Source organism: Salvelinus fontinalis, chromosome 15 (genome assembly GCF_029448725.1).
Source record: "Salvelinus fontinalis isolate EN_2023a chromosome 15, ASM2944872v1, whole genome shotgun sequence".
In the NCBI taxonomy this organism is placed as follows: domain Eukaryota; kingdom Metazoa; phylum Chordata; class Actinopteri; order Salmoniformes; family Salmonidae; genus Salvelinus; species Salvelinus fontinalis.
In genome coordinates, this window is record NC_074679.1 from 29,775,369 (window position 1) to 29,799,828 (window position 24,460).

The window sequence follows — 24,460 nt, forward strand, 5'->3', positions numbered from 1 at the left end:
CCTTGGCAGTAGAATTAAGTTCCATGTTGATCACTTTTCTCTTTCTCACTGCAGTTTTGGTTGACACAATAGCAGCACAATAACGTAGGATAAACTGATTCAAACAATGTGGTCTCCATAGTGACAAACACACAAACTCCTGCTAGGGAATGTGTAATGCGCACTATAGTTTAAGAAGAAAGAGGTCAAGATAATTCCATATAACTACACATAAACACTAGAGCAGGAGAGAACAATGATTTGTTTACTACATTTAGAGCAGTGTTGGCCTCCAACAGCTCATAGCTGATTTAGACAGGGGGAGGTGGGGGAGATCGGCTAGGAAGGGGGTCGCAATGGTCAGCAGCACAGTATGGGGATTTGAGCAGACTCTGTTTTTGGGAAGGGGGGTGCACGCCTCTCCCCCCGATCCCCTCAGCCCTACGCTGAGCCCTTAATGCGGCCCTGACGCCTCGCTGGCGCAGAGGCCACGCTGCCCCGCATCTGGAGCCAATTACCCAGGAGGAGCTGTGACATAGAACCCCACTCCCCCGCTCCGCTCTGCTGTCCCACACAGGACGGCCCAGTCTCACATTCACACATTCCTCTGCTTTTCACAACCTTATTCTCTCACTCTCGCTTACTCCTTCCTTCCCTTCATCTCTGTCTACCAGTCTAGATTTCCATATCCTGTCTTCTCTCACCCCCATAACTTATCTTATTACATCTACTATAGTACTATTCACACACAGTCTGCTTGTCTCTCCATATTAAACTTGAAATAGGAAACACAGAATTCGCTCTCTGACTCTACTCCAAAAAGGGTGGAAGGAATGGTAAAGTAGGATAGTGAAATCAAATGCACCCTGACTGGGACAAACTTTCTCTCTCTCTGTCTTTCTCCATCCATTCTAAACCTGCAAATATGAAGGTGTCACGTTTCCCAGTGGCAGAGTGCTGGTATGAAATATGCACATGTAAATAAAGGAACACTTAACACCAAATCAGCTTTTACGACTGATTTATGGCATGCTGGTTCTCCCCTTATTTCATCTAAAGGACTGCTTGTTTTATTTTGCAGGTGAGGAAGCAAACTAAGGGGTGCAAAAGCTAGAGGAGGGAAAACATACATTGACTTAGTTCTGCAAAGTATAAATAGTATGTTCTCACAATAACAAATTATCCCCAAAATAAATGTTACTGTCATCCAACGTCGACCCCAAGTTGCATTCAACCAAATTAGCTTTATATAGGGTTTACTTAAGCAATAAGGCACGAGGGGGTGTGGTATATGGCCAATATACCACGGCTAAAGGCTGTTCTTAAGCACGACGCAACGTGGAGTACCTGGATACAGCCCTTAGCCGTGGTATATTGGCCATATACCACAAACTCGAGGTACCTTATTGCTATTATAAACTGATTACAAACGCAATTAGAACAGTAAAATAAATGTTTATTCATACCCATGGTATACAGTCTGATATACCACGGCTTTTAGACAATCAGCATTCAGGGCTCAAACCACCCAGTTTATAATCTGGTTTATCATATAGCTTTATCTCTGTTTATAGCCCTGTGAGGACAGTGAATAGGAAAGAGTGACGCTGATGGTGGATTACATATCAGCTCATTTGGCCTGGTTCTCACACATACTTACACCCCAACACACACTACATACGCCCACACACACATAACATGCGCACACATACATTTGACGCCACACACACACACCGCATACGCTACTGCTCCACATACACTGCTACCACAGCTCAGTCTATTATCTATCCTGTTTCCTAGTCACTTTACCCCTACCTATATGTACATTACCTCGTACCCCTGCACATCAACTCGGTACCGGTACTCCCTGTACTGTATATAGCCATGTTTATTTTACTTATTGTTATTCACTGTGTATTTATCCCTCGTACCACTATTTCTATTATATTTTTACTTTATCTTTAACTCTTAACTGACTTTCCTAGTTAAATAAAAACATGTAAAAAAACTCTGCATTGTTGGAAAATGATCCGTAAGCATTTCACTGTTAGTCTCCATCTCTTGTTTACAAAACATGTGACAAATAACATTTGATTCTGTGTTCAGGACTTTAGTTCTCTCTAGTCTTATCAAACATGAGGGGGCTGATGGGGTATGGTGTTGAGGCAATGCCCCTATAAGTGATGGAGGTAATTGGGTTCGGGCTGAGGGGATGATAGGGAGGGGGTTGATGTGGGAGGCATGGTGCTTGTATACTATCCCCTCGGGCCTTTCCTTACCGGGGTCAACACTCACATACAGAGGGCTGGGAATGGAGCTCACCATACCTGGCCCATATTACCCATATTCCCTGTTGTCCTGTTTAGCACCAATGCTATGGTTCATTAGCTGCAGCTATAGAGTGTACCTGGGCAGGGAGCCAAAGAATAGAGCTGTCCCGGGTTACAGAAGTGGAAATCTGTGGACGGTGAAGGGAAATGTGGAACCACTACAGGTGGCAGTTACTTCAGTCATTCCAAATGAATATCCTACACTGTGATACAGCTGAGTTGTGGTAGCTGCTTCTCTGTTAATGTGTACAAGAACGTTAACATGCCGTTTTTGTGTTTGTGGAGTACACACCAGAACATGCGTTTGAGTTCATATGTCTGTAGTGTATGATAACTCTTGATTTGGGTTAGGCAACAGCTGTAGAGAGGATAGTGTAGAAAGGGATGACAAGCAGGTGAAAGTAGGGGAGAGACAGGAACAGTTGGGAAAACAGGGAGACCAAACAAATCATCCTCCATGATCGTAAAAACGCCTGCCATGGATGGCACCAGTGAAACTGTGGGAGGAAGATGGCTATCAAATCAACACTTGAGTTCAACAGCAGTCTCAGCCTGCCCTCTGCTGGACAGTAAGGTGTAATGCTCCACAAACCAAGCAATGAACCAATATTTCATGGAAATAATGAAAGTGAGGAATGGTTACTCACAGACAATGGATGAATTGAATGTGAATACCTGAAATGAACATTTTCTCAAGGGGTTGTTAAAGACCAACATGATGTATTAGCACATTTTTGCCACTGAATGCCATTTCAACAGGCTCTTGAGTGGCGCAGCGGTCTAAGGCACTGCATCTTAAGGCTTCACTACAGACACCCTAGTTCGAATCCAGGCTGTAGCACAACTGACCGTGATTGGGAGTTCTATAGGGCGGTGCACAATTGGCTCAGTGTTGTCCGGGTTTGGCCGGTGTAGGCTGTCATTGTAAATAAGAAGTTGTTCTTAACTGACTTGCCTAGTTAAATAAAAAAAATTAAGACATATCTCCCTCTGTAATGGTTTTATGTCTGAACACACTGACACCTACAGTATACAAATACATCTGTATTCAGGTTAGTCATTCTGTGGTGATGATTGTGAAACAGATGAACCCACACTATCCTATCTGTCACTTTTATCTCATCACTCTCCTCTTTTTATAAGGGCAGGTAAAAGCTGTTGTTTATGACAGCCTTTATCCCTGAGATGTGTAAGAGCCGTGTTAAAAGCTTTGTCTTTTACGACCACCTCTCTTCCCTGGGATGTGGCCTCTTTATTTGAAGCAGCTGAAAGAGAGAGATGTGGGGCGCTGACATTTGGCAGAGAAGGGTGAGAGGTCATGTCTAACACTAATAACGACCAGACTTTGATCATGACATTTATGGATGGACTAAACTCCCCTAAAGCACACCACATAGAGAGAGATAGACAGAGGGGAGAGAAATAGAGAGAACAAGAGGAAAGAATGACAGTTTGCACCGAATGGGGAAAAAATTGAGACCCACAGAGAGTGGGGTCAAGGGAGTTTGGAAATGAGGGCAGAGGGAGAGTGTGTGTGTCAGAGGAAGATATTCAGAGACAGAGGGTGCAAGTAGGGTTAAGACTGGAGGGGAGTTAGGACCAATACATGAGTTTCAAGGTCATCATTTGTGGTTGCTGGTGACTTTTATAGGTTATAGGTCCTCTGAGGCTCTCAGAAGAAAACTTATGCCGTTTCATTATTAGAACTCAGCATAAATCAACTCCACATCTCCCATCCTTTAAATTCACATTAAAAGCCCCGTTGTTTCTCCTATGTCTTGCAGCTCATGGCCATGTGCGTTTAGATCTTCACAGCTGTGCCAGGTGAGCTAGGATTTTTCTCACACAAGAACTGTACAAAATACCTCAGGGATGAACTACTGAGACTAGATAGATAAATACTCAGAATGGAGACAGCAAGCTAAGTGTGAAGTTGAAGAATGTGTAGCTCTAGTTATTCACTCTCTGTTTACCACAAGAGGGTGCTATTTGAACATTTATTTACAGTGCCTTCAGATAGTATTCCACATTTTATTGTTACAGCTTGAATTTAAAATGAATTAAATTGAGATGTTGTGTCACTGGCCTACAGACAATACCCCATAATGTCAAAGTGGAATTATGTTTTTCGAAATTATTACAAATGTATTAAATGAAAAGCTATTGTATGCAATAAGTGTTTAACATGATTTTTGAATGACTACCTCTTCTCTGTTCCCAAAACATACAATTTCTGTAAGGTCCCTCAGTCAAGCAGTGAATTTCAAACACAGATTCAACCACAAAGACTAGGGAGGTTTTTGGTAGATGGGTAAAAATAAAAAAACATAATTGAATATCCGTTTCACCATGAGGCCAATTGCGACTTTAAAATAGCTACAGAGTTTAATGGCTGTGATAAGAGAAAACTGAAGATGGATCAACAACGTAGTTACTCCACAATACTAACCTAAATGACAGAGTGAAAAGAAGGAAGCCTGTACAGAATACAAATATTACAAAACAAACATCCTGTTTGCAATACCGCACTAACGCAAAACTGAAAAAAATAAACATAAATTAACTTTATGTCATGAATACAAAGCGTTATGTTTGGACTTACCCAGAAAGACTCGCTGCCAACGATGATTCTAACATGTATTGACTCAGGGCTGTTAATACTTATGTAAATTATATTTCATTTAATTAATTTGCAAAAATTTAGAAAAAAATATTTTCACTTTTTCATTATGGGGTATTGTGTCTAGATGGATGGGAGAAGAAAATATTACATTTAATCAATTTTGAATTCAGGATATAACAACAAAATGTGGAATAAGTCAATGGGTATGAATACTTTCTGAAGGCACTGTATCGGCTGAGGACAGGTGAGTCATTTCGATACCTGCATTCTTTGAGGCACAGCGGTGCATCATGGTAGTTATAGTCGTAATGTACTTTCTCACAGTATTATATTAATCCTTGACAGTAACCGAGGAGACTACAATCTCTAACATATATTGGCAAGACCTTTTACAGTTGCATGCAGGTAGCAATCAGATTAGTCAGAACAAAATGTAAACACATTGAGAAGTAGAAACTTTACAGGGAAATCATTGTTGCTACTTCTGGTAGGCTACTTCCTTTTTACGGAACTTGCTTAGAGCTTCTTTGAAGAAGGTCGTTCTCCAGGACGTGCGAGCTTTCTGTTTTAGTTTACTTCAGCTGGGGTGTTTCGGAAGGCAAGGACACACATTTGACCAGGAAAGTGCTCAGGACCAAGGGTCAAGAGCACTGTGAGAACGCATCACCTGCAGATGGCAAATGACAAGAGCAACGCTTTCGAATCGCTTTAGGACCCAACATTGGACTCCAATTCACAGTCAACGATATTGATGTATATCAGAAAATAAGAATGCTTTGCATGCATGTTAAATCCATAGCGTATTTTTTATTTTAGTTAAGTATATATTGTTTTTACTTTGAGTTTGTAGACGTGTTTTTTTTCTTTAGAGGAGCAATATCATGAAGTTCAACGGGTATCTAAAGCTTAGAATTGGTGAGGCGTTGGACCTCAAACCAACTACTTTTTCCCTTCGCCATTCTACAATGTTCAACAAAACAGCTCCCACTTTAGACCCTTACATTGTGATAAAGGTGGACGAGTACAAAATTGGACAGACGCATACAAAGCAGAAAACCAACATGCCAACTTACAACGAAGAGTTCTGCCTCAATGTCAACGACGGCAAGCATATAGAGTTGGCTGTATTTCACGATGCGCCCATAGGGTATGACGATTTTGTTGCCAACTGCACATTTCAATTTGAGGACCTGATGAAAACATTGAACACAGAAGAGACTTTTGAAGGATGGGTGAGTAGCTAAGTCCTGGGCAGTTTGCACTGTGAGGATGGATAGGGATGTGATTGACATGCCTGCCACTTTTATCCTCTTGGCTATTCGGTATAAAAGCTCCATTAATATAGTCAGACTGTAAGACACATACAGTCATTAAAGGGAGTCAAAATACACTGATCATGCTTTTTTTTACTCTTTAGTAGTTCCCTTGGAACTTTTGGGGATTTTGCATATACAGGTATTCCTGTAAATAAACACATTGGACCTCAACATTTCTAAATGGTTTGAAACAAAAATAAAAATGATTTTCATGCAGTTCCACATTGTGTACTTAGAGGAATAAAAGTGAATATATATACAAATTGGCCTGTAACTCCACTTATACAACAAGATAGGCCTAGTACTACAGTCGTGGCCAAAAGTTTTGAGAATGACACAAATGTTAATTTCCACAAAGTTTGCTGCTTCAGTGTCTTTAGATATTTTTGTCAGATGTTACTATGGAATACTGAAGTATAATTACAAGCATTTCATAAGTGTCAAAGGCTTTTATTGACAATTACATGAAGTTGATGCAAAGAGTCAATATTTGCAGTGTTGACCCTTCTTTTTCAAAACCTCTGCAATCCTCCCTGGCATGCTGTCAATTAATTTCTGGGCCACATCCTGACTGATGGCAGCCCATTCTTGCATAATCAATGCTTGGAGTTTGTCAGAATTTGTGGGTTTTTGTTTGTCCACCCACCTCTTGACGATTGACCACAAGTTCTCAATGGGATTAAGGTCTGGGGAGTTTCCTGGCCATGGACCCAAAATATCAATGTTTTGTTCCCCGAGCCACTTAGTTATCACTTTTGCCTTATGGCAAGGTGCTCCATCATGCTGGAAAAGGCATTGTTCGTCACCAAACTGTTCCTGGATGGTTTGGAGAAGTTGCTCTCGGAGGATGTGTTGCTACCATTCTTTAATCATGGCTGCGTTCTTAGGCAAAATTGTGAGTGAGCCCACTCCCTTGGCTGAGAAGCAACCCCACACATGAATGGTCTCAGGATGCTTTACTGTTGGCATGACACAGGACTGATGGTAGCGCTCACCTTGTCTTCTCCGGACAAGCTTTTTTCCAAATGCCCCAAACAATCGGAAAGGAGATTCATCAGAGAAAATTACTTTACCCCAGTCCTCAGCAGTCCAATCCCTGTACCTTTTGCAGAATATCAGTCTGTCCCTGATGTTTTTTCTGGAGAGAATGAGCTTCTTTGCTACCCTTCTTGACACCAGGCTATCCTCAAAGTCTTCGCCTCACTGTGCGTTCAGATGCAATCACACCTGCCTGCTGCCATTCCTGAGCAAGCTCTGTACTGGTGGTGCCCCGATCCTGCAGCTGAATCAACTTTAGGAGACGGCCCTGGCGCTTGCTGGACTTTCTTGGGCGCCCTGAAGCCAAGAGCTGAAATGTAGTGGAAATGTTTTTTGGGGATTCAGTTAATTTGCATGGCAAAGAGGGACTTTGCAATTAATTGCAATTCATCTGATCACTCTTCATAACATTCTGGCGTAAATGCAAATTGCCATCGGAAAAAACTGAGGCAGCAGACTTTGTGAAAATTAATATTTGTGTCATTCTCAAAACCTTTGGCCACGACTGTACACATTGTTTAAGCAGAGTTCATGTAGACATTGGCAAGTCAAATTCAGGGACTTTTCAAGCGCTTAATAATTGATTTAGTTGTACATATAGGGCCTAATACAGAACCCCCCCCCCTCCCCCAATATGCAAAAAGTGTAAAAAAATAAAATAGGCCATTACCACTTTAAGAATAATGCTTTTTTAAAACCTTGCCAATGCATTGATACTCAAATTATTATTACATTCTAAAATATGTTAGAATAATGTGAACATTGCCTGACTATAGCCTATGTGGCTGACACAGGCCATGGATAGTGGTAGCCTTAATCTCACCATCGCTGTTTTTATAATGAGAAAGTGCCCCAAAACCAGTTCCCCAAAAAACAAGTCCCCCTATTTATATGGCATGCCAGCATTAGATGTCGTCATAATAACCACACATGGTTTTACCACAACGGAGTAGCACAACACCCTTCAAATGAACCGGCGGGAAACAAATGAAAGTGGCCACATCTCTCACATAAACTGTAAAAAATGAATTCACAGATGAATAGTAATTCTAATTACTTTTCAAGCACCATATTGAGGAAATGTCTGATTTTCAAGGTAGGCCTATTCCAGTAGCCTACTTGAATTTCTGAGCTCCAAATTCAAGTTAAAGTACAGTAGCTTAGGCTACTTCAAGCTCCTTGTATTATTTAAAATTGCAGGTGTAACATGTAAACCAAAATATATTCGTCATGTTATTTCATTACCAGATCATGTTGTGAAGAAGCCCACTAGGCTATGTCATTTGTTGTCATTATATCCAGAATAATGAATAGGAATAGCGTTGGGTGCAAGCAGTAGACTTGGTGTCCAATCCGAGGCACAAAAACATATGAAGCTGGCTGAAAAACATGAACTCATAAGTATAGCCGGATGCTTTTTCTTTTAAATCTAAGAAGACCCTGCTGTTAATCAAGCAGACAACAACAGACGATCAATGTCAGTTGCTAAGGATATTAGATCCAATCTGGATCCAGGCACAACTGTCTTCCACGGCATATTCTGGACATTCCTCAGAAACACCTTTTTTCCAGCACTTGGGCTGTTGTTTCATTGCATGCACCATCACAACAGCTGTCCATCACTTGACTGTCCATTGGAAAATTCCTTCCTAGATCAGATGATGATGTGTGCAAATATCATGGCTTAACTAATATCATGGCTTAACTAATCAGCTGTACACCAAATGTTCATCCGACAAGTATTTTGCATAATTATTGAAGAACCACATCAATGACAGTATCAGTTTAGGTTTTAAGCATTAAGGTACAGTGACTTTCAGTTAGAAGCATTCGATTTTCAAATGCATAGCCTACATGGATTTGTGTGCCCATAAACTCTTTGCACCCAATAATAGGAGACACTAAATGTAACATAGTTGCACTGCATTTCTAAGAGCTGTCTGAAAGCGAGATCCAGTATTCTTAGGGGTTCAATGTCTTATTTCACTGATTAATCCTTAATATGATATAACAATTTACATGCCGTAAATGCAAGGACAGAAAAGGGCATGTTTTATCTCACACGATTTTGAACAAGTTCGTCAAGACACCAACCACGATAAAGGGTTAAACAACTTGTGAATTTTATTGACCATGGCTATGATCCCCCTTATATCTTCATGTAATTACATGAAAACGGTTGGCAGATTATTATCAGTGACTTATCAACAGTTGTAACAAGTTGTTCAGTGTAGGAAATCCTCACTGGTACCCAAGTTTATAGAAAAGCCCCATACACATTCCATAATGTACTGTATGTTGATAAACTGATGCCAGGAGCCATGGAACACAAGATCCTTCTTGTAGACCTGCATCATTTACACTCACTCTGCCATTCCTTTAACAGTCCTTTCTGTACAGGGCAAGTGATATCCAAAGCATGCAGATCCCATAGTCTCCTTTTCCCATAAGAATCTTCAGCAGCTCATTATAGGTGGCATCTTGGTGGATACCTCTGTGTGTTTAACTTAAGCCTGTCAGAAAGGCAAAGGTGACATCATCAAGAGGTATTTGTATTTATTAGGGATCCCCAGCATCTGTTGCCAAGGCAGCAGCTACTCTTCCTGGGGTCCAGACACATTAAGTCACTTACATTACACATAAAGCAAAAGATAAAACAGTACATCATATAACATTATTACACCACTACATATCTACAATACAAAATGTATAATACCACCATACAACAATATCACAATGTACGTTTGTGTAGTGTGTGTGCATATGTGTGTGTCTGTACCTGTGTCTGCGTCTCTTCACAGTCCCCGCTGTTCCATAAGAGGTTTTTGTCTGTTTTTAAATCTGATTCTACTGCTTGCATGAGTTACCTGATGTGGAATAGAGTTCCATGTAGTCATGGCTGTTTGTAGTAAAGTGCACCTCCCATAGTCTGTTCTTGACTTGGGGATTGTGAAGAGACCTCTGGTGGCATGTCTTGTGGGGTATGTATGGGTGTCTGAGCTGTGTGCTAGTAGTTTAAACGGACACCTCAGTGCATTCAGCTTACAAAAACAACTAGTGATGAAGTCAAGAGATTGACATGCATATCATTGTTAGCTCCCGTCTACATTTAAGGGCCATCCGTGCTGCCCTGTTCTGAGCCAATTGCACCTGACGACACGACTGAACAGTAGTCCAGGTGCGACAAAACTAGGGCCTGTCGGACCTGCATTGTTGATAGTGTTGTTAAGAAGGCAGAGCAGCGCTTTATTATGGACAGACTTCTCCCCATCTTAGCTACTGTTGTATCAATATGTTTTGACCATGAGCATTTACAATTCAGGGTTACGCCAGGCAGTTAAGTCACCTCAATTTGCTCAATTTCCACATTATTCATTACAAGATTTTAGTTGAAGTTCAGGGTTTCGTGGATGATTTGACCTAAATACAATGCTTTTAGTTTTGTATTTAGGACTAACTTATTCCTTGCCACCCATTCTGAAACTAATTGCAGCTCTTAAGTGTTGCAGTCATTTCAGTCGCTGTAGTAGCTGACATGTATAGTGTTGAGCCAGCATACATAGACACTTAAAGCCAGTGGCATGTGGTTAGTAAAGATTGAAAAAAGTAAGGGGCCTAGACAGCTGCCCTGGGGAAATCCTGATTCTAACTGGATTATGTTGGCGAGGCTTCCATTAAAGAACAGCCTCTGTGTTCTGTTAGACAGGTAACTCTTTATCCACAATATAGCAGGGGGTGTAAAGCCAAAACACATACGTTTTTCCAGCAGCAGACTATGATCGATAATGTCAAGTCTAACAAACGGCCCCCACAATATTTGTATCATCAATTTCTTTCAGCCAATCATCAGTCATTTGTGTAAGTGCTGTGCTTGTTGAATGTCCTTCCATACAAGCCTGCTGAAAGTCTGTTGTAAATTTGTTTACTGTAAAATAGCATTGTATCTGGTCAAACCCAATTTTTTCAAAAACATTTACATTATTTACATTTACATTATTTAGCAGACGCTCTTATCCAGAGCGACTTACAAATTGGAAAGTTCATACATATTCATCCTGGTTCCCCCGTGGGAATTGAACCCACAACCCTGGCGTTGCAAGCGCCATGCTCTACCAACTGAGCCAAAAACTTTACTAAGGGTTGGTAACAGGCTGATTGGTCGGCTGTTAGAGCCAGTAAAGGGGGCTTTACAAGGTAGCTAAGGTAGCGGAATGACTTTTGCTTCCCTCCAGGCCTGAGGGCACACACTTTCTAGTAGGCCTTAAATTAAAGATATGGCAAATAGGAGTTGCAATATTGTCCGCTATTATCCTCAGTAATTTTCCATCCAAGTTGTCAGACCCCGGTGGCTTGTCATTGTTGATAGACAACAATAATAACCACACGTGCCTCTGTCGTGCTAACTATGCTACCCGGTAGCAGTATGTGAAGTATTGCATTGTAAAGTATGCTGGAAACCACAACTAGCAGAGACTTTGCATCTAATTCCTGTGACTTGCCTGTACAAACAAGCTGAAGTGTGATAATACCCTATCTTAGGGCATGTCATATACAGATGTTAAAACTTCTTATGGCTGCAGGGGCAGTATTGAGTATCTTGGATGAAAGGTGCACAGAGGTGCCCAGAGTAAATGGCCTGCTCCTCAGTCATAGTTGCTAATATATGCATAGTATTATTAGTATTGGATAGAAAACACTCTGAAGTTTCTAAAACTGTTTGAATTATGTCTGTGAGTATAACAGAACTCATATGGCAGGCAGAAACCTGAGAAGTTCCACTTCCTGTTTGGATTTTTTCTGAGGCTGGTAGATTTTCAACCAAGCTCCCATTGAAATTACAGCGAGATATGGATGAGTTTTCACCTCCTACGGCTTCCACTAGATGTCAACAGTCAATAGAACTTTGTCTGATGACTCTACTGTAAAGGGGGGCCGAAGGAGACAGGAATGAGTCACCACTGGCATGAGGTGACCATGCTTTGACCACGCGCGTTCACGTGAGAGGCAGCTCCGTTTCATCGCTCATCTGAAGTCAATGTAATTCTCCGGTTGGAGCGTTATTCAAGATGTATGTTAACAACATTCTAAAGATTGATTCAATACATCGTTTGAGATGTTTCTACTGGCTGTTACGGAACTTTTGGACATTTCGTCAAGTTTTAGTGAACGCGCTTTGTGACTTTGGAATTGTTTACCAAACGTGCTAACCAAAGTAGCTAATTGGACAAAAATAACGGACATTATCGAACAAATCAAGCATTTATTGTGGACCTGGGATTCATGGGAGTGCATTCTGATGAAGATCATCAAAGGTAAGGGAATATTTATCATGAAATATCTGGTTTCTGTTGACTCCAACATGGTGGCTAATTTGACTCTTGTTCTGAGCTCCGTCTCAGATTATTGCATGGTTTGCTTTTTCCGTAAAGTTTTTTTGAAATCTGACACAGCGGTTGCATTAAGGAGAGGTATATCTATAATTCCATGTGTATAACTTGTATTATCATCTACATTTATGATGAGTATTTCTGTTGAAACGATGTGGCTATGCACTATCACTGGATGTTTTTGGAACTAGTGAATGTAACGCGCCAATGTAAACTCAGATTTTTTTATATAAATATGAACTTCATCAAACAACATGCATGTATTGTGTAACATGAAGTCCTATGAGTGTCATCTGATGAAGATCATCAAAGGTTAGTGATTCATTTTAGCTATATTTCTGCTTTTTGTGACTGCTATCTTTCGCTGGAAAAATGGCTGTGCTTATTGTGGTTTGGTGTGACCTAACATAATCGTTTTGTAGTGCTTTCGCTGAAAAGCATATTTGAAATCGGACACTTTGGTGGGATTAACAATAAGATTACATTTAAAATGGTATAAGAAACATGTATGTCTGAGGAATTTTAATTATGAGATTTCTGTTGTTTTGAATTTGGCGCCCTGCACTTTCACTGGCTGTTGTCATATCATCCCGTTACCGGGATTGCAGCCATAAGAAGTTAATGTGATGGTATCAAGAGCTGGTATTACTCTCCACATTTGTCTTTGGTTGATGTGTGTTGCTTTCGGGGTTACACCCTCTGTATACCATAGTAGACTACTACTGGTTTGGAATTTGTTTGTCACTGGAGAGAAAATTTCCCTCTGCAACAGTTTCGCTCGTCTGGTTTACTTTCGGTCCTAGAGGAGTAAACAAAAAATGTGATTGGTGTGTAACCTGAACTTGTACATGCCTGGGACAGGTAGATCTGGTAACGTCTGTGCGCCCTGAGACGCAACGCCCTCCAGTGGCTATCTGGGCTTCTTATTATCTCTCATGGTCATGCAGTACAGTGGTCTGCCATACTCACATTTACATTACATTTAAGTCATTTAGCAGACACTCTTATCCAGAGCGACTTACAAATTGGTGCATTCACCTTATGATATCCAGTGGAACAACCACTTTACAATAGTGCATCTAAATCTTTTAAGGGGGGGGGGGTTAGAAGGATTACTTTATCCTATCCTAGGTATTCCTTAAAGAGGTGGGGTTTCCGGTGTCTCCGGAAGGTGGTGATTGACTCCGCTGACCTGGCGTCGTGAGGGAGTTTGTTCCACCATTGGGGTGCCAGAGCAGCGAACAGTTTTGACTGGGCTGAGCGGGAACTGTACTTCCTCAGAGGTAGGGAGGCGAGCAGGCCAGAGGTGGATGAACGCAGTGCCCTTGTTTGGGTGTAGGGCCTGATCAGAGCCTGAAGGTACGGAGGTGCCGTTCCCCTCACAGCTCCGTAGGCAAGCACCATGGTTTGTAGCGGATGCGAGCTTCAACTGGAAGCCAGTGGAGAGAGCGGAGGAGCGGGGTGACGTGAGAGAACTTGGGAAGGTTGAACACCAGACGGGCTGCGGCGTTCTGGATGACTTGTAGGGGTTTAATGGCACAGGCAGGGAGCCCAGCCAACAGCGAGTTGCAGTAATCCAGACGGGAGATGACAAGTGCCTGGATTAGGACCTGCGCCGCTTCCTGTGTGAGGCAGGGTCATACTCTGCGAATGTTGTAGAGCATGAACCTACAGGACTCAAAACCTCATCTGTGTCTGTGTCATGGTCATCTGTTAACAGACAGCTCACTCCTTTTGAAAAGTTGAATCTGAGCTAGATTTTTTTTGTAAAGCTTCCACCAGGAACCTACCAATGAAGGCCAGAGTCAAGTACAGTGCGTCTGTGAGGTATGGCAGACATGTGTGCATAGCCTGGCTTCACTCTTTTACGAGATGCAGCCTTGAAAGTACTCATCTGATAGATCTGAACTGTGAGACCAGGGTGACATGTTCGCTGCCGATATAGCGATGTGACCCGCGGTGTTTGTCATTATACCCTGATGAAGATAGCTTGGCTGTCGAAACGTTGGTTATTAAATTATTGCATCTGAGCTCCTAGAGCGTGCAGCTCTCCTTTTGTTTTACAAGTATACTACTCTGCTAGCCAAAACCTAAACAGGTGTGCGTTTCTTCCAGCTCAAGATCTGAACTGAGACTTGTTTTGCTTCGTTAACTCTCAGATGAAGTGCTTGGGGCCCTATACCTATGACGTGTAGAGTAGGGCACAGGCCACCACACGCCCACACCACTGTTGTTGAAGGTTTCCCACCGTCTGCTTTACGCTCAAAGGCTCCCAAGTCTTTCCCCATCTCATCTCCCTTGTTTTATAGCTTCTCTTGGTTCAGAGCCAAAGACAGCACTTTCTCATCGGTGTTCCTCTCTAATCAGTACAATGTTGCATATTAAACACTAAACTTCAGTGTCTTTGATCTAAGGGCACACACACACACACACACACACACACACACACACACACACACACACACACACACACACACACACACACACACGTACACATACACATGGGTGGATAGGTTTCTTTATCTAAACAAGTAGCAGTATGAGGCGTTAACCTCGAGAGCAGCTCAAAATAGAAGCATGCAGTCATATGTTGTCTCATGGGCCTGCGGCTCAGCCTTACAGTATGTGCCATCCACCCACTCCTCTTACACCCCACTCACAGCCTTAACACTGGAGGGAAGATTCCACTAAGACCTCAAATTTGACATCTGTGATGACTTCATTAGTGTTCTGTGTTGAACCATCCTTCAGGTTCATCTTGACAGTCTTGTCTCTGCTTTTAAGCAGAAGTGGATGGAATAGACTCAGTTTAACTGTAAATGTTTGTCAGGAACTATCGCTCCTCCCCCAGAAAAAAATCACTTCCCCTTACTGCCATGTGGTACTCAGTCAGACAAAGTTCCTGCTTTTTAAATTTAGTATGGTCGTGTCAGCATCAAAGCCTGATTTAGTCTGAACTCTTCTGTCTTCATCTGACTTTTTCTGTTTGCCCCAGCTGATTCTCTGAAGACACAGGTCCAGCACTCTCAGAGAAAGAGAACAGGACAGTAATGGGTGACTGTAGGCTAATAGTTTATGAGGATGTGTGTGCTCAGCTGTACACAAAGGAAACATGTGTGGAGGGTGATGGCATGTTAAGGAGAGAGAGAGAGGTAGAATTATCATGATCTGATGGTGTACTTAGTCTGGGGTTTTACATGTCCTTATGTTTGAGCCTCAGCAGTAGAATGTGATGTTAGAGATATGCCCTCCTCATAGCAATACAGAATGATATAACTGACCAAGAAGATTGAATGGAGAGACAGGCTGGTAGAGATGACTGAATCCGGATGGAGATGATCTTGCAGTATCCGCCCAATCATGTCACTTTTGTTGTGGGTTGTCAAGATTTTCCATTGGGGGGTCTGTCTGATGAGAACCGTGTCTGTAGTTTGTGCTGTAAGTAACCTCAGTTTCAATGAAGTGGTTAGTGCATGGCCTCTGCAGCAGTGGAACTCTTTTCAGGTTTCAGACTGTGTCTTATTATGTCTATTGTCTGTCTCTCTCCGTATGTCTTCTTTATGCTGATGCTTATGTCTGTGTGAGATAGCATCTATTTTGAGTGAAGCAGGGTGTCATTTACTGAAGCTAGCTAAACAAGCTGGACCTGCTCTCTAGTCTCTCTTCCACATTGCTCACATTCTCCCCACATTACACACACACTCAACCATTCACAACACACGCACCTACACGCTACATACCGGTATGTTAAACAAAGATCTAACATCATGTCTACACACATTTACATACCTGTAACACACTCCCTACACCTTGCATAGTGGGGTATATTGAGCCATGTTTTACGATGAGTCACTCCTTCAAGGGAAATATAGTATTCTTTCTGATAAAGATATTTACACAAACTGTATTTCAGGATGTTGTGTATCCCTGGAAATAATCACAATTCATGTAAACATTACAGTTTTGACAACATAGCTTGTCCAAAAAGAGAGGTATCTTGGCACAACATAGCCCGGGTATGGGGTAAGTTGAGCGCCGGACAGGGTAAGTTAAGTCGCCTAAAAGTTCCTCGACTGAAGAAATAGTTCCACTACCTTTTTAAAACCATGTCTATCTTTATTTCCCAAACACAATTCAACACAATTCAACACAGTCACTAGGCTTATTAACACCTACTGTAACAAACACTTTGTACTTTTTTTGTACACTTTTATTGTTACCTCATATCCCAGCGATAATGCCTTGCATTACGCCTGGGAAACAAAAACAAATCTATTTGCTCAACTTGCCATTGGCTCAACTTACCCCAAGGCAAACATTTAACCCACACAACTTCAAGGATGCACTTTCATGCTAGGTTTAGGACCTCATATTGAAGCTTAGAGACCCAGACTGATGTATAACACAATCTTAAAATGATCTACTTTGATTTAGATACCAGCATCATGAAACCTCTAACTCAATAAATGCATTTGACTTGGTGAAAAGCTGTTTTTTTGGACCTAACTTACTTACCACTTTTCCCATGTGTTTTTTTTTCCTCCGTGAAATGATGGTCTCTTCCAAAATATTTGTGTATGGTTTCCTAGAAAAAAGAGTGGCTCAACTTACCCCTTTGGCTCAACTTACCCCTTACCCCAATCTCCCCTACAATAAATATAGGTTATATTGCATTACATATGTTGGTTTGGGAGTTACCTGGTTGGTTGGGAGTCACATGGTTAGCTTTTGCTCATTGACTAGTCTTGTCTAATGTCTAGTCTCCTGTGTTTGTGTGCAGGTGGACCTGGAGCCAGAGGGCAAGGTGTTCATCCTCATAACACTTAATGGCTCCTTCATTGATGGTAAGGATTTTTCATTGTGTAAATCACACCAACCATCTATCTATTTCATCCATAGATAGTATTGCCATCTCCCTCCCTCTCTGTTCGTGTCTTTTTATTTATCTTACACTAAGATGGCACACATTCTTTCAAGTCCTTAAATATTCAGTAACACTTTGTTCTGTTCGACATAATGTACAGTAAGTCCCTCCTCCCTCTAAAGTTAATTGTCTGTCTGCTTCAACACAGCCCCTGATGGAGCTGATTACGTACAGGCTGTCAGACACAGATATTCAGCATCACAGAAACCTGTTTGTGTGTGCGTTCATGCATGTGTGTCGTGTGACTGACTTACTGTAAGTTATACTGCAGATGCTTTGACTGATGGGAATCTTATCGACTTCTTTGTTTCCTTTCCAGTAGAACATTGTTGCTTTAATCATTCATATTTTATCCTCTGTTCTCTGTCTGACAGACATACTCCCCTCTGGGTCGTTCCATTTAATTTCAGCAAGACATCTCAGATTTTTCCGAAATCGTTTCTGTAGTTAGAAACAGAAAAGATTAGCATTCCTACAATATTATTTTGTTGAAATATAATTTGACCTCTGATAATTTTTTGTTGTTGCCATTTGTAGGATTCATATAATATTCAATAAATATAGTACCTAACACCCAATTTGGACCAAACATTTTTTCTAACAGTGAGTAAGACACGAGTAATCGAAATAAATTGTCAAAAACCACCCACGGACCCCCCATCCCACGGCCATTCCAACCAAATAATGAGTATACAGTATCAGTTCTCTGTGCTTGACAAGTAGTATTGGGCTGCGTCTCGGAGTATTGTTTCTTCATCTTATCTAATGCATTCTCCGTGAAATTGTTGCTGTGATTTTTTTCTGCTCAGAATAATTGGTTATTGAAGTTGTTAGCTTTATGTCCCATCCTACATCCTGATATTACCAGGTTTTGACCACTAGATGGTGCTGTTCCTACTATTAGGTGATTCGTTTTAAAGGGGATTTTTTTTGAATGACTTCCTCATCTGTACCCTACATAAACAATTTTCTGTAAGGTCCCTCAATCGAGCAGTGAATTTCAAACACAGATTAAAAGACTAGGGAGGTTTTCCAATGCCTCGCAAAGAAGGGCACATTTTGGTAGATAGATATATAAAAAAAGCAGACATTGAATATCCCTTTGAGCATGATGAAGTTATTAATTACACTTTGGATGGTGTATCAATACAACCAGTCAACACAAAGATAACTCAGTTTCCAGAGAGGAAGGAAACCGCTCAGGGATTCACCATGAGGCCAATGGTGCCCTTAAAACAGTTACAGAGTTTAATGAATGTGATAGGAGAAAACTATGGGTATACTTGTAATCGTTAAGGACTGAGGAGGTTTTCAGGATAAAAAAAAAATGGAATTGAGTCAAGTACAGGCAAAATTCTAGAGGAAAACCTGGTTCAGTCTACTTTCCACCAGACACTGGGAGATGAATTCACCTTTCAGCAGGACAATAACCTAAATTACAAGGCCAAATCTAAACTGCTTACCAAGAATGTTTGTGAGTGGCCGAGTTACAGTTTTGACTTAAATCTGCTTGAAAACCGATGACAAGACCTGAAAATGGTTGTCTACCAAAGATCAACAACCAATTTGACAGAGCTTGAAGAATTTTGAAAAGAATAATGGGTAACTGTTGCACAATCCAGATGTGGAAAAAGCTCTTAGACGTACAGTACCCAGAAAGACTCACAGCTGTAATCACTGTCAAAGGGGATTCAAACGTATTGACTTAGGGGGTGGAATACTTATCTAATCAAGATATATTACTAATTTATTTATTTATAAAATTTTCTTCCACTGTGACATTTCAGAGTTTTGTTTAGATTGTTGGCAAAAAAATGTATTAAATCTATTTTAATCCCACTTTGTAACAGAACAAAAGGTGGAAAAGCCCAAAGTTAGCATTTGAAACAGTGGCCAACAAAACCAAAGCATGGGTTGCTGTCATACCTTGTCAGTAGACTGCTTATTGGCAGGGGTTGGATTCAGGGAACCGAAAATCCATTTTTTTGTTTGTTTGGAGGAACAGAACGAAAACTAAGAACGAAAGTGATCTATACTGTTCTGGAACAGGACCGTTATATTAAAAGCATGGGAACCGGTTAATAACATCCTTTTTTCCCCCAGTCCCACAAAAAAAACGCAACAAAGCGCCTATGCAAAGCCCAAACTGTCAATCAGAAACGTATTCCAGTCTTTGCCTGTCTGCCAGCTGAAAATCTTGCCAGAGTGTGAGTGTGTAGGCAACCTGTTCCTCGCCCTCCCTCCAAAGCATGCAAAGTCTACTGTAGCTACTGACGTTACAGGCGAGATTCAGAAATTAGGGAGAGAGATTTTTAATTTGAGAACAATGGATTTACTTTTTTATTGCTAGTTAAGTATACTATAACGTTTCACATTGGATTTATTAAGTACAAAAAAGTAAGACTTGTTTTTATTTTAATTCTGGTGCCGCTCTGTACACACAAGCTTGTTAGCTAGCTAGCTTGTTAGCTAGCTCTGGTCTAGCTCTCAAACTCTAAGCAACATTATGTGTAATTTAATGTAACTAAGAGTCATTATCAAGGGCTAGCTCTGGTCCAGCGTTAATTAAGCCAACTTTCTGAAGTTCAAAGACGTTCCTTCACAGAAGCCGTTCCTCTGTAGGTATAATTCTGTGGGCCTAACTCAGATAATGCATGTCATAGCAACAAGATGCCCAGCGCCCTCCTCACCACAAAATTTCAATCGCATGTTGCACCCTACACTACACTTGTTTGTCCAATGCATATATAGTTGAAGTCGGAAGTGTACATACACCTTAGCCAAATACATTTAAACTCAGTTTTTAACAATTCCTGACATTTAATCCTAGTAAAAATTCCCTGCCTTAGGTCAGTTAGGATCACCACTTTATTTTAAGAATGTGAAATGTCAGAATAATAGTAGAGAATAATTTATTTCAGCTTTTATTTCAGCTTTTATTTCATCACATTCCCAGTGGGTCAGAAGTTTACATACACTCAATTAGTATTTGGTAGCATTGCCTTTAAATTGTTTAACTTGGGTCAAACGTTTCGGGTAGCCTTCCACAAGCTTCCCACAATAAGTTGGGTGAATTTTGTCCCATTCCTCCTGACAGAGCTGGTGTAACTGAGTCAGGGTTGTAGGCCTCCTTGCTCACACATGCTTTTTCAGTTCTGCCCACAAATTCTCTATGGGTTTGAGGTCAGGGCTTTGTGATGGCCACTCCAATACCTTGACTTTGTTGTCCTTAAGCCATTTTGCCACAACTTTGAAAGTATGCTTGGGGTAATTGCCCATTTGGAAGACCCATTTACGACCAAGCTTTAACTTCCTGACTGATGTCTTGAGATGTTGCTTAAACATATCCCCATAATTTTCCTCCCTCATGACACCATCTATTTTGTGAAGTGCACCAGTCCCTCCTGCAGCAAAGCACCCCCACAACACGATGCTGCCACCCCCGTGCTTCACGGTTGGGATGGTGTTCTTCGGCTTGCAAGCCTCCCCCTTTTTCCTACAAACAAAACGATGGTCATTATGGTCAAACCGTTCTATTTTTGTTTCATCAGACCAGAGGACATTTCTCAAAAAAGTACGATCTTTGTCTCCATGTGCAGTTGCAAACCGTAGTCTGGCTTTTTTATGGTGGTTTTGGAGCAGTGGCTACTTCCTTGCTGAGCGGCCTTTCAGGTTATATCGATATAGGACTCATTTTACTGTGGATATAGATACTTTTGTACCTGTTTCCTCCAGCATCTTCACAAGGTCCTTTGCTGTTGTTCTGGGATTGATTTGCACTTTTCTCACCAAAGTACGTTCATCTCTAGGAGACAGAACGAGTCTCCTTTATGAGGGCTGCGTGGTCCCATGGTGTTCATACATGCATACTATTATTTGTACAGATGAACGTGGTACCTTCAGGAGTTTGGAAATTGTTCCCAAGGATGAACCAGACTTGTGGAAGTCTACAATTTTTTTCTGAGGTCTTGGCTGATTTCTTTTGATTTTGCCATGATGTCAAGCATAGAGGCACTGAGTTTGAAGGTAGTTCTTGAAACACATCCACAGGTACACCTCCAATTGACTCAAATTATGTCAATTAGCCTATCAGAAGCTTCTAAAGCATGACATAATTTTCTGGATTTTCCAAGCTGTTTAAAGGCACAGTCAACTTAGTGTATGTAAACTTCTGACCCACTGGAATTGTGATACAGTGAATTATAAGTGAAATAATCTGTCTGTTAACAATTGTTGGAAAAAATAACTTGTCATGCACAAAGTAAATGTCCTAACCGACTTGCCAAACTATAGTTTGCTAACAAGAAATTTGTGGAGTGTTCGAAAAACGAATTTTAATGACTCCAACCTAAGTGTATGTAAACTTCCGACTTCAACTGTACATAGTTTGCCCGCTCCATAGCAAGCTCCTCTATCCATTGAAGCAATTTAATGTTGAGCTTAATGTAAAAAGGAACAGAAAGGAACTATCTAAATTGTTCCTTTTTTTGTGCTTCGAACTGGTTCAGAACTTTATTTTGCTGGTAGGAAAAGTGGAACGGAACGATAAAAAGGATGTTTCTGTTCAGAACGAAACGATTGGGAAATAATTTCAGTTCCAACTTCTGCTTACAGAGGTAGAAAGAACATCACCATCTAGTGGTCATAACCTGGTAATATCAGGATGTAGGATGGGATATAAACCTAATGACTTCAATTACTAATTTCTCTGAACAAGGGGAAACAAACTTCACCAAATTCACTGAGAATACATTACATAGGATGAAGAAACAATACTCTGAGCCGCAGCTCCATACTACATAGAAAACTGATACTGTATACTGGTTGTTGGAATGGCATTGGTGTGGGGTGTGGAGAGTCCGTGGCTGGCCTTGACCATTGTTTTGGATTCCTCAGGTCTTACTCCTTGTTAGGAAAAAAATGTTTGGTCCAAATCGGGTGTTAGGTACTTTATTCATAGAATATTATATGAATCCTATCAATTAAAATGGCCAATTTGGATGCCACTAATTAGCTTAATTTCTCAAAGATAAAATAATATTTCAACAAAATAATGTTGCATGAATGCTAATCTTATCTGTTTCTAACAACATAATTGATTTCAGAACAATCTGAAATTGTGGGTGTCAGTCCTCTTTCTTGTGCTTTTTGAGTAGGAACAACCCCCCTAGCAGTTTGTACAGTACTCTGTCATAGTTAATTCACCACTGAAAATCATCAAGACCTTATCTAAACTGCATCTGACCGATGCACTGTATAGATCATAACTGCACTGAGCTCTGCACATTTCTCTCACTTTATCATAATATAACTCCTAAACATCTGTTTTAAAGATCCCTTCCCTGATACATGTATGGTTGGGAGTGAATGCTTTAGAGAAGGTCCATCCATTGAATTACTGTGTTTAGCAAACTCTCACCCTCAAGTTCCCTTTTTATCTGCTGTCACTGCTGACTGCTTTTCAAACCCTGCTCCAATAAGCATGTAGAACGTGCATGTTTTCCAGGTGAACAAACACAGTGTGTTTAGCTGTGGTGTTTGTTTGTATTTAGCTGCTGTGTTTGTTTGTATTTAGCTGCTGTGTTTGTTTGTATTTAGCTGCTGTGTTTGTTTATATTTAGCTGCTGTGTTTGTTTGTATTTAGCTGCTGTGTTTGTTTGTATTTAGCTGCTGTGTTTGTTTGTATTTAGCTGCTGTGTTTGTTTGTATTTAGCTGCTGTGTTTGTTTGTATTTAGCTGCTGTGGTGTTTGTATTTAGCTGCTGTGTTTGTTTGTATTTAGCTGCTGTGTTTGTTTGTATTTAGCTGCTGTGTTTGTTTGTATTTAGCTGCTGTGTTTGTTTGTATTTAGCTGCTGTGTTTGTTTGTATTTAGCTGCTGTGTTTGTTTGTATTTAGCTGCTGTGTTTGTTTGTATTTAGCTGCTGTGTTTGTTTGTATTTAGCTGCTGTGTTTGTTTGTATTTAGCTGCTGTGTTTGTTTGTATTTAGCTGCTGTGTTTGTTTGTATTTAGCTGCTGTGTTTGTTTGTATTTAGCTGCTGTGTTTATTTGTATTTAGCTGCTGTGTTTGTTTGTATTTAGCTGCTGTGTTTGTTTATATTTAGCTGCTGTGTTTGTTTATATTTAGCTGCTGTGTTTGTTTGTATTTAGCTGCTGTGGTGTTTGTATTTAGCTGCTGTGGTGTTTGTATTTAGCAGCTGTGTTTGTTTGTTTGTGACTGCCCAGCATTGCTGTATGTTCCGTCTCATACCCTAACTCTTCTGTGTTGTTCTATTCTGCTGTGTGTTTAGCTTTGCCACAACACTGTTATGGGGGTTATTGTGATGTGGAAGGAAATCCAGGGGTTAGGTTCAGCACTGTAGGAGGGCTGCTTTTGACCATGAGTAGTGTTGGCAAACTGGGACTTCATACAGGAACTACCAAGACCTGACCATAACTCACTGATCTGTATTATCCCTTTGGAAACTCGTCTCGCATTACGTCTGCTCAGCTCTAATGATGGTCCACGATAGTGGCTGACTGGATGGTGTCACTTAGGGGTGCACCAAGTGACATTTTATCTTATATCCTAGTTCAATAAAGAGAAATAACTTGTTTTTTTTGCTGTACCAAACGCGTACCATCCATGATATGCTTGTTGTGTACTCATTTTAACATGTCTGTCTGACCTCCATCCCATTGTGTTCCCTGGGTTCTCAGATGACGCCACGGGGAAGGCCAAGGTGTTCAAGCAGTTCAACAGGAAGAGGCAAGGGGCCGTGAAACGCAAGATCCATCAGGTCAACGGACACAAGTTCATGTCCACCTTCCTACGGCAGCCCACCTTCTGCTTCCACTGCAAAGAGTTCATCTGGTAAGGGCACA

The 24,460-nt window shown here is 41.0% G+C and overlaps 1 protein-coding gene across 1 annotated transcript in view; it reads left to right on the forward strand.

The window, feature by feature from the left end:
- Positions 1-5,371: 5,371 nt before the first annotated feature.
- LOC129811748 (protein kinase C eta type-like) overlaps positions 5,372-24,460 on the forward strand; it is a 45,453-nt gene continuing 26,364 nt past the window's right edge. The window contains exons 1-3 of the mRNA XM_055863304.1: positions 5,372-6,164; positions 17,454-17,517; positions 24,296-24,449. Coding sequence (XP_055719279.1) covers positions 5,814-6,164; positions 17,454-17,517; positions 24,296-24,449 — 569 coding nt within the window. The 5' untranslated portion in view covers positions 5,372-5,813. The remainder of the gene's footprint in view (positions 6,165-17,453; positions 17,518-24,295; positions 24,450-24,460) is intronic.